At 36.3% G+C, this 18102-nt stretch overlaps 2 protein-coding genes and 1 pseudogene across 5 annotated transcripts; 2 read left to right on the top strand and 1 right to left on the bottom strand.

Annotated features, from left to right (window-relative positions):
* The first annotated feature begins 772 nt into the window (after window positions 1-772).
* LOC132270674 (translocase of chloroplast 34, chloroplastic-like) lies at window positions 773-7378 on the top strand. 4 transcript variants are annotated; one of them, XM_059771861.1, is made up of 8 exons: window positions 773-886; window positions 1240-1352; window positions 1629-1736; window positions 1825-1949; window positions 2108-2372; window positions 6584-6652; window positions 6770-6931; window positions 7022-7378. In XM_059771861.1, the coding sequence occupies exons 2-8, from the start codon at window positions 1254-1256 to the stop codon at window positions 7097-7099; spliced, it is 906 nt and encodes a 301-aa protein (XP_059627844.1). In that variant the 5' UTR covers window positions 773-886; window positions 1240-1253; the 3' UTR covers window positions 7100-7378. The 4 variants fall into 4 exon arrangements, with proteins under 4 accessions (XP_059627844.1, XP_059627843.1, XP_059627842.1 ...); XM_059771860.1 differs by having other exon boundaries at window positions 803-917; XM_059771859.1 differs by having other exon boundaries at window positions 840-964.
* A 1025-nt stretch (window positions 7379-8403) lies between these two features.
* LOC132268485 (cell division cycle 20.2, cofactor of APC complex-like) lies at window positions 8404-11557 on the top strand. Its single transcript, XM_059769326.1, has 8 exons — window positions 8404-8590; window positions 8735-8833; window positions 9191-9382; window positions 9796-10065; window positions 10158-10260; window positions 10357-10673; window positions 10752-10913; window positions 10994-11557. The coding sequence occupies exons 1-8, from the start codon at window positions 8504-8506 to the stop codon at window positions 11135-11137; spliced, it is 1374 nt and encodes a 457-aa protein (XP_059625309.1). The 5' UTR covers window positions 8404-8503; the 3' UTR covers window positions 11138-11557.
* Window positions 11558-12919: 1362 nt separating this feature from the next.
* LOC132270672 (pentatricopeptide repeat-containing protein At1g02060, chloroplastic-like) lies at window positions 12920-17704 on the bottom strand (annotated as a pseudogene).
* Window positions 17705-18102: the final 398 nt, after the last annotated feature.

Here is an 18102-nt window from a genome sequence, read left to right as displayed (position 1 = left end):
AGATGAGGATAGGAAGGAGAATTATTTTTATAAATTTACTATTATGCCCTTTTATATTTTAAAATATAAATTTATATATATATATATATAGCTATAGATATATATTCGTTCCATCTCTATTCTCGTTCCATCTTTGTTCTCGTTCTCAACGGCGAACCCCTCTCTCTCTCTCTCTCTCTCTCTGCAACTACAAAGCCGAACTTTCTCTCTTTGCCTCTCCCTCTGCAACTACAAACTACTACAAAACTCAAAATGGCAACTGCTACATCAACTAATCAAGGGCAAAATTGGCATCTGAAATCACACATCAAGCCTCTCCTTCCCTCTCCCTTCATTTCCTCCCAATTTTGGGAGATTAAGAAATTCATTGTTCAAGGCACAAGTTAACTCTCCAAACCCTTTCATTTCCTTCCCTTTCTCTCCACTCACTTTACCCAAATACAATTTTTTTATAACCCTCCATCACCTTCCCTTCCTTTTCCTTTCAAACCCACCTTACCAAACTGAGCCTAAGTAAATTAATTGAGACGGTTTTTAAAGATATGTCAAAATTAAAATGAATTATTTAATAAATTTTTCAATTCAATGACTAGATAAGGGGAGTTGAAGCTGAGAGGATTTTTTATTATTATTAATTTTTATTTTATCCTTATTATGTATTTGTTTCTTTCAAAAAAAGTGCATTAATTTAAAGAGGGAGGGTAAATATTAGTACATCCTTAACAATAATAATACCAATATACACGGATGATTATAGATTTTTTTAGACGCAAAACAAACAGGCCCTAGCTTCTAAATTGTCCGAAATCCGAACCCTAGAGAGAGATAGTTCCAAAAAAAAAACCGAAAAGATAAAACGATAAGGCCGTCTCTTGACTCTCTTCTGGTGCGTATCTTTACATAGTGCGAAGAACAGAGTAATATTTTTGTTATTTTGTGATACACGCTTTCTTACAGAAATTTGGTAGGGTTTAGGGTTTATCTTAAATCTACTTTTCAAGGTTCCATATACACATTTTTATCCAAAACAATTGAATGTGAGAAACCCAAAAAGAATTCTTTTTTTTTTTTTTAATTCTTTTTTGGGATTATATTTACTTATTATTGTTTGTCTGGTGAATTTTGCATGACTCGAACTTTCTCTATATGCATTTCTCTGTTTGTGTATGTATATGTGGTTTTTTTGTGTTAATTATCTTCTTCTTTTTAAATATTTTTTACATGAATGTGATTCATTAGGGCTGCAGCTGCTGATGGCGTCTCAATTGATCCGAGAATGGACTGGTATTCAGCAGTTCCCTGCTGCCACCCAGACCAGAATGCTTGAATTGTTGGGAAAACTAGAGCAGGAGGTCTAATTTTTCTCTCCCTCATTTAAATAAACTGCTTGGTTGCTGAGAAAACATAGCAAGAAACATAAACCTAGAAAAAAAATTGGGTTAAGGACACAAACAGAAATACTTTAAGTGAAATAATTTTTTTTGAAGTTGATAATGAGGTTTTATTTTTTATTTTTTTAATTTATTTTTTATTGCTCATGGTTCCCTTAGCAATCGAACAAACAAAATGAAAGTGGTGGTGTTCTTTTTATGTATTGTAATTTAAATACTGTTCATTTACCATAATAGGATGTGAGCACCTTGACAATTCTGGTGATGGGGAAAGGCGGCGTTGGAAAATCTTCAACTGTAAACTCAATTGTAGGGGAAAGAGCAGTTGCTATCAGTGCTTTCCAGGTGACAATCCTTGAGTTCTAGTCTGGTTTTTCGTGTATTGATGATATATGTATAATGAATTATAAAAATAGCTGTTTTGATTTTGCAGATGGAAGGATCAAGACCTGTGATGGTTTCACGCTCACTGGCAGGATTTACATTGAACATCATCGACACTCCGGGGATTGTTGAAGGTGGATGTGTCAATGACCAGGCACTTGATATTATAAAGAGGTTTGTATTTGTTTACATTATTATATATTTTCCAATGTCTGTATGAAGTATGTTTAATTGATATATATTCTACATGCGACTTACTTTCCTTGAATATCGGAACCCTGTAATCTTTGTGTTACTAACTTGAATTTGTTTTGGATGGCTTGTCTGAACAGGTTCCTTTTGAACAAGACCATAGATGTTTTGCTGTATGTGGACCGTTTGGATGTTTATAGGGTGGATAACTTGGATAGACAGGTCGTGAAAGCTATTGCTGATAGCTTTGGTAAAGAAATATGGAGTAGAGGATTGATTGTTCTCACTCATGCTCAGCTTTCTCCGCCTGATGGTTTGAGTTATGATGATTTCTTTTCCAGAAGATCGGAGGCTCTCTTAAAAGTTGTTCGTCTGGGAGCTCGGATAAAGAAACAAGATATGCAGGTACTTTTTCCTTAACCTTTTGGAGGCTATTTCATTGTGGTGAGCTTTCAACAACGGAAGAATAGAATAAAAAATGTGGGGGATCTCTCTAGAGGAAAACCTTGGGCAACCAATAATGTTGATGTGCAAGTTTACTAAAGGTTCATAAAAACAGATGCTTTGTTTGTTTCTCTATATGCCGTGAGTTAATATTCTTGGGCCCTCAGTTTCTTTGAGGATGAATGGGTAGGTGTCCATGTCTTATGATTAAACCTATTTGTTAGCTCTAGAGCAACCTTGATTTGATTTCAACGATTTAAGGCATCCCCATATGCATTCTCAAGCATTTGTTGATGGCTTGTTAAGAGGAAGGGCCACAAGCTCCCAGGATGGTGAAACTTGGGGCTATTGAGGTATATCTTAAAATGCATCCTCATCTAGCCATCATGTTACAAAGTGAATCCGCACAACTGTGGGCCCAACAGCCATTTCAAGGTGGCTCTGTCCACTGTATATTAGAAAATGAGACTCAATCTTATAGCCATTGAAAAACCAAGTGTAAACAGTGTATCTCAAATTAATTTGGTGAACGTGTCAGGAAGTACTGAATGTTTTCTTACTATATTACTCTATATCTTAAGTAGGGACGAAACTATTGGTAAGTAATTGCTTTGAGCCAAAAGGTACTAGATAACTGCAGCCACGGACACTTTTTTTGTTTGTTTCATTATGTTAAAGTTTTCTTGAAAATTACAGAGATCTAATATATCATGGATTGGAACCCAAATGGCCTTTATGGTTATGACTTACAAAGAAATCACCAGAAAAAAGTGACATAAGATGCCTGGAGGAGAATGATTGTGTTATGAATTCATCCCTTTTGTATCAGCTTTGATACCACTTGTTAGGAATTAATTCGCCCAAGATCACACACAACAAATATGCAATGGCAACAAAGAGAAAATATGATGAAAATAACACACTGAACAAAGAACAAGGTTTACGCTCGGGTGAAGAAAACTACTAATTTTTATATAAGGAAAGGAGAAGATTACATCTCTCAACGGATTACGAAGAGGTATTCCGCACTCACTCACTAGAACAAGACACACATTCTTCTTAAAGAATACACTCACTCTTAGCCCTCAATATTTGCTCTCTTTTCTCTTCACTCACCATTTCCTTCGGCTCTTCTCTGAGCTTTCTTCACACCACACTCAGTTTACAATGCCTGTATTTATAGGCAAAGCTTTAACCGCCTTCAGCCAAAGGCACATGCACCGCTTTTGAATCAGTCAACCATTTCGGCTTGTGGTGCATTCAACAGATTTATGTTCACAGCTCAATACAATGACTTTATCAGCTCAGCACCACCTTTTCATTTCTTAGCTGTTACTTTACCTTAACCTCTAGGTTTTCTTCATGGTTACTTTTCTTCTTAACCCCCACATGACTTCATTCATGCATGACTACACCATCTACTGTACACTCACTCATTGTGTCATGAACTTTTGTTGTTAGGCACTCACATCTTTAAAGCATTGACCAAACATTGGCTAACTAATTATCAAAACACAGTACACACATCACTGATGGAAATCAATGGTAGAAATATTTAAATGTGTATAAAAGGCATAAAAAGGAGGGTTCTAAGACTCGAGGTGGGATAGGCTAGATAATATGGGTCCACATGGAATTTTGAAAAATTGGGAGCTTTGGTCAACTTTTATTACTATAATTATGCTATTAGGTAAGTATTGATTACCTCAGTTATGAGGTAATCTAAGGGTCAAGTATTGATTGCCTCAATTATGGGGTAATCCTAGAGTCAAATATTGATTCCTCAATTATGGGGTAATCCAAGGGTCATGAGTTGTACTTACAGAGGGGTAGGATGTAATCTTGGTGACTAAGTGAATGAATAATACAATATCTTATGAAATTTCTGGTGAGTGATTCACAAGATATGAGGCTGTGAGGCCTTCTTTAAGTGTGATGCCTAGACCTGTTGGTGTGATTCCAATAGGCTTTTGTTATTTCCAAATCTCTTTTCTACTAACGCATCTCGAACCATAATTTTTTTCTTTGAATATTCAGCCTAAAATTCTTATTTGTTTTTGTGATGTTGTGGCCCAAATTTGGTACTGATGAGCTTTGTGTGGGCCCAAAGCTCTAGGGATTTGGGGGCTTGCCCCCTAGGAAAATTTTGGACCCGTTTTTTGGTTGTGGCTCGTGGACCCTAATTAGTACTCTATAGTAGCCCGATATATAAGGGCGTTTAGGTTTTGGAGTGCGAGACAGAGAGACAGTGAAAATCGCAGAGTAAAAGAGTGAGGCAGAAAATTGTAATCTCCTATTTTTCGCATAGTGAAAACTTTTGCCAGATCTCTACCGTGGATGTAAGCTTTGCCGAATCATGCTAAAATCATTGTGTCCTTTGTGTGTGGTGTGTTTACTTTTATGTCGTGTTTCTTGATTTATTCTTGGGTTCGTTGCATTTATTGTAACGGTTTTTAACTATTTGAGGTTGTTCTTGTCCTACATCAAGGTGTTAGTTAAAAATGACGGTAAGAATCCATAGAAAAGAAAGAAATTCATGGAAACAATGAAAAATATTGTTGTGAAAAAAAAAAAAAAAAAAAAAAAAATGGTACCAATGGTTTATGAAGAAAGAAAATTAGAAGAAGAGGAGAGAGAGAGAGAGACCATCCACCGGTAACGAAGATTGGTCGGTGGGAGAACAAGAGAGTCAAAGTTGATCGTGCAAGAGTTTGAATCTTTGAACTAAAATATAAGCCTAAATATATGATTATTTTAATATAAAAGTGTTTTATGAAAAATAACTTTTAAGTAATTATGTAATGACTACCATACTACGGGAAGTTATTAAACAGTTCCTCATATTTACATTTCAACACAACTTTCTTAAAAATCCCCTAGAATGCGCTTATAAAAAATTAAAAAATAAATTAAAAAATCCCCCAAGAATGTGACGTGTGTTGGACACATATCGGAGGCGCGTCCACGGTGTGTCTAAATATTAAAAAAATAATAATTTCAGACACATATTTTGGCGTGTTTGACATGTGTCCGACACGGATTCTTTGCCCTTTTAGGTGTGTCCATGCTTCCCAAGTAATGGTCTTTTGCCTATTTACAGACTCCTATTAATTTTGTCTTATTATTCCATTGGAAGATGTTTGAAGTGCCTATAAGTTTTTTTCTCTTTTGTAGATTTCATGGGTGACTTCATATTTTTCTGGTAGATCCTAGTTTTCTTGACTGCTCGTGCTTCACCTGTGTGTTCATGGGTCGTGTCCTTGGTTTAAACACCGTTTTAACTTTGTAATAAACATTAATGATTTGACATATCAAAATAAATAAATAAACATCAGTGATGTGTAAAGAGGCCTAAATTTTGATCCTTTGCATTCAAGCTCACTATTTTGTTCTGATATGGAAGTGCAAATATATGTATAACTTCATTTTACATGCTAGGGTGCCCCCTTCCACCTGTTGCATTTTGGGTACTTAAAGATTGTACATGGTATTATTTTTGTATTTAAGTAGGGAATGTGTATAAAATGGTATGCAACATGGAGTGACTGGAAGGGAAGCTGAAATAAAATGTAAAAATAAACAAGGATGGCTTTTCATACAGCCAGTGAAGGTATTACTTCTCTCATTCTAACAATAAAAGTTTGTGCACACACGAGACATACATATATAAGACAGTTCTAAATTGAGAACCAACTTTTGCTCCATAGTCCATCCTTTGCATGTTTGCAAAGACCAATTATCTAAATATTGAGCAATGAAGCCAAAACTAGAATTGATTAGGGCTACACACACAAACACACACTTGCCTGTAAACCTCAATTTGTAGAAGGTGGCATAGGAAGAAATGTTTTGGGATAGAGTATTTATGTGTAGGTACTAGCACATCTGTTTTTGATAGGTAAGCTGCTTATAGTGCACTTCTTACTGGTAGGATGACATGATCCCCAAGTATTTGAGCATGTTGTGTGTACTTGTACTAACTTGGCCGACACTCACCCTCTCAAATTTCCTCTGGTTGGACTGCTTTTATTAGCTTTACTCTGCTTGGACAACTTCCCCGTGATGGTTGTGTTATTTTTATGTGTTTGAACTTGATATATTCGTCATCTGGCAAGCTGTCTCCAGATATTTTCCCCAAATCTTATTTTTCTGATTTGCTATTGCTCTTATAGGGTTCTTCTATTCCTGTTGTTTTGGTTGAGAACAGTGGGAGGTGTAATAAGAATGAAAGCAATGAAAAGGTTAGTTATCTGCCTCATCCCGTCAACTTCATGTCATTGTTTCCATACTTAATTCTTGTCAATTTTTATAATAAAAAATTGGGATTACTGAGATGATCTGCTGTTATTTGGGTGCAGATTCTTCCAAATGGAACTGCTTGGATTCCCAGTTTAGTCAAGACAATCACAGATGTTGTTTCAAATGGAGGCAAGGGTATCTTAGTTGACAAGAAGTTGATCGAAGGGCCAAACCCAAATGAAAGAGGGAAATTACTGATTCCTTTTATTTTCGCTTTCCAAGTAAGCTTCCGAACTTGAAGAGTTCTTGCACATCCTCTTTCCTGATGTGGAATTAACATGGAAACTTCTCGTCTTTGCCTTTTTTGACAGTATTTCTTTGTTGTGAAACGGATTCAACGATGTATCAAGGATGATGTTGCAAATGAGAGTAAAGCTGTGTGGGAGTAGTGGGACATTGATCTGGCCAACTGCAAGTTCCGATGTGGCATGACTATTATCATTTTGACAATTTTCAAATGTGTTGCATAGGCACTCTCCCCTGAGTACATCTTTTCATTTATTGTTTCTGATTAGGTTCTTGGTATTGTCATGGTCTCTGGCAAAATCTTTTTGCGGTAGTTGAATTCATTCAGTTTTTTGAGAGTACTTCCAGTGTATTTAAGATTACATATATCGGTTTCCTGAGAGTAATCGATTTTCCATTGATTTAAATCTTGTTCTGTTGAAGATTTCATGTGTTGTACTTGTCTGCTCTTTATTTCATAAAGAGATGGAGGTAGGTTCTGCTCGAAATCATGATGTTATGTTGCCTTGCATGAGTTCCAGGAACGAACTAATAGATGATTTTGTTCTGGGGTTTTACACAATTAGAAGCCTGAATCCATAGTTCATAAAGGAATCGAATCCATCAAAAATTGTGTGTGCAGTGTGTGTGTGACCTTTATTGGAACATGATTCTTCCAAGTTCGCAATAATCTCAACGGTTTAGATTCATTTTTTTTTTTATTTTTAACTTTCGTTGTAATAATAATTTTTTGATCTGGTAGAATTTTAAAAAGTTCAATAATAAAATTAGTACGATGGATATATATATATATATACATTTTTTCTAATTCATGATCATTTTTTACCAAAAAAAAAAAAAAACTGGTCTTATTTTAATTCGGAAAGGGAGAAATCAAGGAGGATTTGATAAAAAAATAAAATAAATGATCATGGAGGATTACAGGGTTCCAAAATAAATGTGGTTTCGTTTCATTTTCTGTTTTTCTTTTTTCTCTTAATCCACAAAAAATACATAATTCATGCATGCATATGTTTGATCTACTGAACATAAAGGTTCTGTGAACAAATGAATTCTTATGTATCTGAAATTTGAACTGAAGTTTTCGTTTCAAATATTATTTTCTCTTTGGTAATTAAAATAAGCACACAAACCAACCTTCCAAATATTATCATGCATTCTTATGCAAACATAATTTTAGTATAAATTAATTAACGAACAAGCTATATTATAAAATATATAATGACTGAAGAGTCCTGAAAAATTAAGTAAAACTGTAGTGGTTTTAAACAACTAATTATAAAACAAAAATTAATCAAAAGAAATTATTGTCTTCATATTTCATTTATTTTTATTTTTAATTTTCCATTTTTCCTTCCAAAATTAAAGCCGCGACGGTTGGAGGAGAATGAACTTGACGGTCGTTTTCTCTAACAAACCCAAACATACTTTTGGCGCGAAAGAGCCCTATATATATATATATATACCTTCTCTTCTCACGTGTAGTTCTTGCATTTCAGACCCAACCAACAAAGGAGATTCTCAATTTCGTCTTCGCTGCAACACCGATGGAACAGAACACCATTTGGAAACTTCAATCCTACTGGCACTCCCCGACTCGCTTGCTCAGCAGTCCCGTCCAGTACGAATTTCCGGTACTGTCCATTTTCTTCATTCTCTGTAAAAGTTTCAGGATCTTCGTCAAAACACTTTTTACAATTTTTTTTTTGCTTTGATCTTCTCTGTTTTCATTTTGATAATGATTATGTTTGTAATTTATTGTGTTTGGCGTGTGCAAGGGAGATCGGTTTATACCGAATAGGAGTTTGATGGATCTTGATCAAGCCCACAGTTTATTGAGTAGCAAAGCCAAAGAATCCAGCCCTTCCAGGTTCAATGTTCGTCTCTCTCCCATTGTTTCTCCAATTTTTTCAAATGGGTTTTCAGTTTCTGTGGAAATTTCTAGATGGGAATTAGGGTTCTTGGATATTGATGATTGTGGCATGAATATATGCGGAACTGAAATTCCTGAATTGGTGTTTTGATTCTTGGGTTTATGGGTTGTTGAATCAAGAAAAATTTTAAATTCCTTAATGGGTCTTTATATTCAAGAAAGTATTTGATTGTGGCCAGAAGGATATGGTTCAAATTCTTAAAGTGGTGCTCGAGAATTTTAGGTTTTGTTGGTGGTGATGAAGAATGCATTAATTTTTTTATTGAGTGTTTAGTTTACTGGGAATATTTCACTGTGGCAGGATGAATATCGACGAAAGGTGGAGGAGAATCTGACCTTGGATTCTGAAGGAAGACCATTTAGGATGCTGGTTTTCAGGGGAAGCCCCAAATCAAGTAGAAAATCAGTTCGTCTTATTGATGAGATGCGGCGTAGTGACGAGGAAAATTTAAATTATAGAATTAACAAGCAGCAATTTAGGCACTTCCCCAAGGTTAGAGATCCCAATTTCTGAATGCTGCACTTGGTTTGTAGTTTTATAAAAATTCTCTGGAAACTAATATCTCAAGTATAAATCTAGCACTTGGGTTTTTTTTTGTGCTTGATAATTTATGATTTAGTTGGGCTGGTAGTTTGCTCAGTCTTCTAAAATGTCCATTAATTTCATGGATAGCACATAAATATAACCAGCACTAGCTTGAAAGTGTTGTTTTAGAAGTTCTGAGTGATGGTTGGTCTTGTTGCAGTGTAGGACTAATTGTTGTCATTTTGTTTGAGAATCTCAATGTTGATAATATTATTCATTGTCTTCAAATCCATTTGGAGTTCCAAAAGTCAAGTGTTTATATGGGCTTCTAAACAACCTCTACAGTTTCTATTTCCTTATGTAAGGTTGTATGTATGCAGAAAGAGACTTGGATCCTGGATGCACCAAATCTGAAGGATGATTACTATTTGAATATCATGGATTGGGGGAAAACCAATATTATTGCAGTTGCTTTGGGCACAGATATATTTCTGTGGAATGCTGAGAACAGACACATTCACAAGTTGCCACAAGTAAACTGCGAGAACGATTACCCTACTAGTGTAGCCTGGTCTGAGGATGCCAAAATGGTAGCAGTAGGACATATGTGCTCCAAAGTTCAGCTATGGGATGCTGAGACTTCCAAACTAGTACAACCCTCTCTCTCTCTTTCTATGATATGAGATTAAGATATTTTGTTTAGACTCCAAATGAGTGAGATTGACTCCATATCCATACACAGGTTAGAAGCTTAGAAGGTCATCAGAAAAGGGTAGGAAGCATTGCATGGAATGACCATCTCCTAACATCAGGAAGCCTAGACAAAGCTATTATTAATCATGATGGTAGTATAAATATGTTCTTTCAGTTTTGGTTATTTTAATCATGAAATGAGGAGACAATTTAGTGTGACTTTCTTGAATACTTGCTCTCATTGACAGTAAGAGTGGGAAACAGTCCGACTACCTATGTCCAATTACACACCCAAGAAGTCTGTGGTTTGAAATGGTCAACCAGAGGCAACACATTGGCAAGTGGTGGAAATGACAATCTCATTTACATATGGGAAGCTTCCAAGATGAGCTCATCCCGTTTCTTGCACCGGTTCAATGACCATCGTGGGGCAGTCAAGGCTCTTGCATGGTGCCCGTATGACACTGAGGTACTTGCCTCTGGAGGAGGCACCAGGGATGGGCGTATTAAGATATGGAACATACGAAAGGGTTTGTGTGTTAACAGCATTGATACCAAAGCGCAGGCAAGTGTAACAATTTACTCTCCATCTTTTTGAGACATTTCAGTCAATGGCTTGTAGTAATTTTGTTTATGTGAACAGATTTGCGGACTTGAATGGAACATGCATCATAAGGAGATTCTGAGTGGCCATGGCTACAGTGCAGACGAGCATAAAAACCAGTTATGCTTGTGGAGGTACCCTTCCATGTCTAAAGTAGGAGAGCTAATGCGTCATTCATCCAGAGTCCTCCAACTTTCCCAGGTTTGAAATAATGTGAGCTTAACTGTGGAATGTAATTTTAAAAGTATCAAGCCTTAACTCCTTTTATTGATTTGTTGCAGAGCCCAGATGGAGTAACGGTAGTATCAGCTGGGGCAGATGAGACTCTTCGCTTCTGGGAGGTCTTTGGACCGCCACAGCCTGACAATTCAAGGGTTTCAGAATTGGAGAGCCTGCTGTCTTTGAAGACATCTCCCATTAGATGATGGAAAGCTATCCGAGTTTCTTCATCTTTTTTTGATAGGTGGAGTTTCTTCGATTTCTTGTATCAATTATTGTACTAAATTTTGAGAATAGTCATCTTCCCCGGCAACATGTGCAAAGATGTCATAGAGGTGTCAATTAGTATACCAATATTGATGTTCTGTCATAGTAGTTTAGTGGGTATTTCCTCAAGCGTCAATCAATATAACACAATATTGATGTCCTAATATAGTAATCTAGTGGCATTTCCTCAAGTCTCTCAAATTGGAAGGTGAGGTTCAGGTTCCCATGGATGTGAGTTTTTTGCCAAGGAAAAAAAAAAGTTTATGTCACACACATGATCACTAGGGCTTGAATACATGCACTCAAGCCAATGCTTGATGGTTCTGTGGCTCCATCTTTTTGGAACATAATTCATAGTTTTCGAGCATCATTTGTTTGATATACACTCTTACAACAGTTCAATCTTTCTTGTGCTCTTTTACGTTCAACTCTCACCGGAAAACAAACAGCAAGTGAAGGAGTAAAAACTACAAAGATAAAAAGGTCCACAGGAAATAAATTAGTGGATGCAGTTTCAAAATGGAACGACTACATATTCCAGTACTCAGTAAATTTTTTGCTCAATTGGCAGTGGACCAAGAGTGGCTAAACTGAACCCATTAATGGTGAAATTTGGAGATAGCTGTTACCGTGAAGAATTTTAAATCAAATCACTCACTATACTTTGATATAGTCAACAACATCACAGTTGGTGCAAAGGGACTATGCGGCAAATAATCATACCAGGATTCCTTTGAGCTTGTTGCAAAAGGAACATTTCAGTATTTGGTTTTGAATTGCATGCTTCTATATTGTCAAAGTTGTAAAAACCGAGTACAATGGTAAAAGTTGATTTACAACGGATCCATTGATTGGTGCAATGCTTAGCCTTCTACCTTACTTGTATTTTATCAGAGTTGTAAAAATAGGGAACCATAAAGAGCTCTCTAGATGAGTACTGCGAGAAACCTTCAGGTCTAGAGTTGGTGGGGAGTCGCACAGAGGGATCGGGAGTCGCACAGAGTGATCAGGAGCAGAAGCACGTGCAGAGCGTGAGAGCGACATCCGTTTAGAAGAATTGTGTGACTCAGGTTCCACAATCACAAGCCGAGTTTTCGTTTAATGCTTGTATATGCTAAAACCAAGGGCAGCATCTCCTTTTGGATGAACAAATAAACCTGTACCTGTACAAGTTGCACCAATAAAGAATGAAGATGCCATCCATTTACGAGAGAGAGGTGTGGGTAAGAAAAAGAAAATGAGGATGCCATTCTGAAAATATTATAAGATATATATATATACCTATATGGTATAGGTAGACAGTAGAAAATTGCCATTGCACTTTAAAAATTGCTCGGGAGAGGGAAGCACGGAGCATAACTTGCTGCAGATTTGGAATCTTGTACTTTGATGGGGGTAAGGTCTATGCCCGAAATGTTGTGCCACCTCCAGAGTCAAACATAAGCTCTTGTGAAACCATGCAAGGGCATTGATAAATATACAGTTGCTGAACAAGTTTTCTTCTTTCTCCTGTCTCTCAAATCGAAACAGGACTTGTTTCTCTCCCTCTTCTTCGATCCTCGACTTTTCTTCTGCTAAAAGAAAATGAGGGTGCTATCCCGAAAAGATTATACGGTATATATATATATATACACACACCTATATGGTATAGGTAGACAGTAGAAAATTACCAATGCACATTAAAAATTGCTTGGTAGAGGGAAGCACAAAGCATAACTTGCCTGCAGATTTGGAATCTTGTACTTCGATGTGGGTAAGGTCCATGCCCGAAATGTTGTGCCAACATAAGCTCTTATGAAACCATGCAAGGGCATTGATAAATATACAGTTACCGAACCAGTTTTTTTCTATTTCCTGTCTCTCAAATCGAAACAGGACTCGTTTGCTTTGCCACCACTAGCCAATACTCGACCATTTCAGTGCACAACTTTTTGACATTCACTTGAATAATGGAAGTCTCAATAATATCCTGATCAACTCTACAAGAGAGCAAAAAAAGGAAAGAGAATAACAATGGATGATAGTAATAGGTATTATGAGTGTTGAGATCTCATCGTTGTGGAGCTCGAATTTGGAGCAGGTCTGTTCAACTGCAACTGTTCCCCATCCTCTTAGAAACAAATTCTGCTTCCTTTGTTCTTCCTTCAGCTTCAAGGGCATGTCTCAAGTCTTCTAGGCAGCTCAAAGGTAGTTGTATTCCTTTCTCTAACACTTCATAATAAAGACTAAATGCTTCTTTAATTCTAGAGACTTTACAAAGATCAGTTACAACTGTGCTGCATATATCAATATCAACTTTAAATTTCGAAATTCTACCACAAGAATTCACCAGTGATCATGCCAGAAGACTGAGTGAAATATCTTCTTTGATAAAAACAAGATGAGGAAAAAATTTCTCGCAAATAATATGTAAATATAACTGAAAAATATTCATTTAATTCTCATTCTCAAATTTGGAACTTGGAGAGAAACCTTATGCAGACAGATTAGATATATAATCTAGCAGAAGCTTACCTATAGATATATTATTTCATTTTTATATTTCTTTTTGTGTTGTATCTTCTTTTCCATAGAAGGATACTGCTTTGTGAGTGTCTTTTGGGGGTGGGAGGGAGGGGTGATGGTTTGAGAAGTTACTATTCTGGACTTGAGTCTGACTTGATCAATTTAAAATAGTCACTAAGCACATTCATTCACAAAATCAACTTCTGATATAAAAGAACCAGTGAAGAAAGAAACAATCAACAAAAAAATTCCAGAAATTTTGCTAACCAATAGAAACAGTCCAAAGCTCAGCTCTAACGTGATTAGGCTGCTCCAGGTGAAGATTTGGGAAGTGCCCTGCAGCCTCTACAACATTGCAAATCCTGTTGATGAGTTCAACCCCACATTTGAAATCTCTTAATCTCCACAAACATTGTAGTTTAAGTCCCCCTTATTCGTCTAACAATCTCCAGCCAACAACCTAGTGAAAATTTAAAAGTAAGAGGAAAAGTGAACACAAATAGAAAATTTTCCATTTTACAACTATATGAAGACTCTAGACAGGCACTCAAAAAGTTCAAAATCATGTAGGTTGATTCCATAAAAATCATTTTTAATGCAATTCACCTTGTGAACAGCTTCATACTCTAATATATGACAGTGCAAGAGTGTTGATGCTACAAAAGTTGAGATGTGATGTGAATTTTTTCTTCTTCCCACCTATACAATCGATATAACTCAAAGTCTATCAAATTAGCTCTCAGTAACAAACGAAAAAAAAAAATTGCACCAATTTTCGCCATTTCATCAGCTTCTGATATGAAATTTTAGAACACAAAAATAAATATGAAACAAAAGTAATAATCAGTCACCAATGTGGCTAATAGCTAGCTGTCACGAAAATTAACAGAAAGATGGAACAAAAACACAAGCAAAAACACACATACACGTCCACAGAGTTGCAGGGATTTCACAATGAAGAAAAATGACACACAATTACAGAGAGTTCAGAGTGAATACGTGAGAAAATACAAGAATATGAATATATACCCTATGAAGTTGGGCTACGAAGGACAATATTATCACCTCCACACTTTCTATCACTAGCTTGCCAGGAAGATAAAAACTCTGAAACAGATAACTAAGACTTAATGATATTTGGAACAACACAGTTAATGTATCCATTTAATTACAACTTCATAACTTTTGATACAAGTGTCTAAACCTATAGGTGCAAGTAGCTTTTTGAAACTATAATAAAAGGGTGGTCCCACTTTATCTTTTCCTCTCCATAACTTCAGAGACGAAATTTTGATACAGAGAACCAAAAATTCTAGCAGTATCAGACAAACAGAAACAGAGTCCTCAAATATGCCACTTGGGTTTCTTCTTAGTGATTCGAAAACAAAAACACAACTTCAACTTCTCAAAAGTAAAATCCAATCAAAATAACCAATCTCTGCACCTCTGAAGTTTATAACAGTTTACCATAGATTTAATTATATATTTGCCAAAAAAAGGAAAGAGAATAACAGTTTACGAGTGTTGAGATCTCATCGTTGTGGAGCTCGTATAACAAATTCTTCTTCCTTTGTTCTTCCTTTAGCTTCAAGGGAGTGTCTCAAGTCTTCTAGGCAGCTCAAAGGTGGTTGTATTCCTTTCTCTAACAGTTCATAATAAAGACTAAATGCTTCTTTAATTATAGAGCCTTTACAAAGATCAGTTACAACTGTGCTGCATATATCAATATCAACCTTTTGATCTTTTTCCAAACTAAATAGCAACATTTGACTTGCCTCTAACGATTTTCTACTCTTGCAAAGGAAAACAATCAATTCTTCAATCTTCACCATATACCCATTCTCATAAAGAGACCCAACAATCTCAAAACCTTTATCCCATGAGCCACTTTTGAAAAGTAGCCTTAAAGTATCAGTTGAGAGTTCAATGTTTTGCCTAATTTTTCTCTCCAGCATTAACATAACAAAGCTAGCAGCATCATGAGCACAACCCTTTTTGACAAGTTATGTAAGTACAGAATGGAAAGTAGATGTTTTGGGAAGATGGGAGATCTTCAACATCTTCTCTGTAGTTTGATGGGCAAGAGTGGGGTCACCCTTCTGCAATAGACTATCAATTAGGGATTCATAAGTCTGGACATCAGGCACAAAATCTCTCCTTAACATTAGGACCAACAGATCATAGCCAGCTTGAAATGTACCTTCCCTGCAATGTCCCACGATCAAAGTCTTGTAAGAGGGAGGATCCTGGATTCCTCTTTTCATCAGCTGCCTAAACACTACTTCAGCATTCTTGGTCTTCCCATTTTTACACAAATGCTCAAACATTGGGTTATATGCTGCAACAAGAGGTGTGCAACCAACAGCATGCAACAAAATCTCCTTCTCTGCTAGCTTGTTAAACAACTCCTCTGCCCTCACAAAATCCCCTCTTTGGCACAAACTCTGAATCAAAACACTATAAGTAGCTGAATCCGGTTGGACTTGCAACACTGCCATTTTCTCAAAAATTTTGACGCTACATCCAAATTTCCTGCACTACAATGAGCATTCATCAACGTGTTGAAGGTACACGTTTCAGGAGCAAATTCTCCACCCCCTACAGTTCCCTCAAAAATCTCCTTTATATTGTCAAGCTCTTGGGCTTCACAAAGCCCTTGAATAAGAGTGTTATAAGTAATTCTATTTGGCTTCAGCCCTCGATCAACCATCTCTTTAAAAACATCCAAAGCCTCAGTAATACCTTGTTTTGCACAATACCCTCTAATCAAAGTTGTGTAAGTAACAACATTAGGATTCAAACTCAGAGCTCTTTTTTAGCATACCTCTCACCACATTCTGCTCGATTTTGACCTTCCCAGACCTACAAAGCCCATCAACCAGTGTATTATAAGTTATAACATCTGGTTCACATTTATAATTAGACATTTCTTTGAAAAATCGAAACCCTCCATCAACCATTGAGTTCATACAAAAACCCCTATCAAAATGTTAAATGTGTACGTGTCCGGGGTAACACCATACGTAACAAGCATTTCATCATACACCTTGAGTGCCATAGTAGTTCGACCCGTTGAAGCAAAATAGACAAGGGACTATTGAATGTGACAACAGAAGGCGAAATGCCAATCGACTTCATCTTCGAGAACACCTTGATTGCTTCTTGGAACAACCCATCTCGACCGTAACTCCGAATCAAGCTGTTAAAGGACTTGTCTTCGAGCTTAACCGTCCCGCCGGACTTCTTCTCGATCGAGAACAGGAAGTTTCGAGCCGCATTGAGGTTCCGATTGCGGCCGAGGATTTCAAACATCATGAAGTACGATTAATCATTGTGGGCGAAGCCCTCTTGGTGGATCCAGTTGAAAAAGTAAAGGACTTTGGATGGGGTTCTGATGAGCCGGGGAGTCTGGAGGACGGTGGTTTTAGATAGAGAAGGAGAGAGGGAAGAGAGAGAAGATTCGAGGTCAGCTGACCAGGGATTGTCGTTGATGAGACGTGCCATTTTTCGGGCTCTTTTGGTTTTGGTTGATGATCTGGGTTTGATATTGGGGTCCTTATCTTCGCCGCCATTGTCGTCGTTGGTGTCACCGTCATTGGTTTGTTCAGAAGAGAAGTGCCTCGAAGATGATGGAAGCTGAGATGGGTTGCGAGAGGTGCAACAGGAAATGGTTCGAAGAATCGAGTCCCGAAGACTGTGAATCTGTATTCTATAGATTTGGTGTGGTTTGGTGGCCATAAAATGGGATTATTCGTTTTTTGTATTTGCAGTTCAAAAAGTGGATCCGTGTGGGGGACTGATTGAGCATCACAAACGGAAAAACAACTTACTCTTCGTATTCTGAAAGCATGGTAGAAGCATAAACATACAGTCCAAACCATGATGTAACCATTTTTTGAATTACTATAGAAATTATTCAAATTTCGTTATGAAGCCTCAAGATAAAAAGACGACAATTTCTCAAGATACCATTCTTCCTGGAATGAAAAGACATCTGGATCCGATTATCTCAATATGAATTAAAAAAAATATTAATAATCTGATTTTTTTTTTTTTTTTTTTTTTGATAAGTATTAATAATCTGAATATATTATCTTAATAAATTGAATATGAATTATAAAAAATCGTCAAATTAAAATTATACATACATATATATATAATATATATTATTACATTGCAATATATATGGATGTTATATATATTAGTGGATGTTATATATATTAATTATAATATATATAAATAAATATATATATATATGTTAATTATTTATCAATATATTTATTTGATTACGTAGTTATATCATGCAGTATCCTATATATTAACTAAACTCCACTACATCTAACCTCATAATTATACATATATATATATATATATATACATGTTAGTCAATATGATTTTA

The sequence above is a fragment of the Cornus florida genome, unplaced genomic scaffold (assembly GCF_030987335.1).
Source record: "Cornus florida cultivar Cherokee Brave unplaced genomic scaffold, ASM3098733v1 CherokeeBrave_3.0.0_Hap2_Chr08, whole genome shotgun sequence".
NCBI lineage: Eukaryota > Viridiplantae > Streptophyta > Magnoliopsida > Cornales > Cornaceae > Cornus > Cornus florida.
The sequence above is the reverse complement of the archived record's forward strand: the minus strand, read 5'-3'. Positions and strand labels throughout refer to the sequence as shown.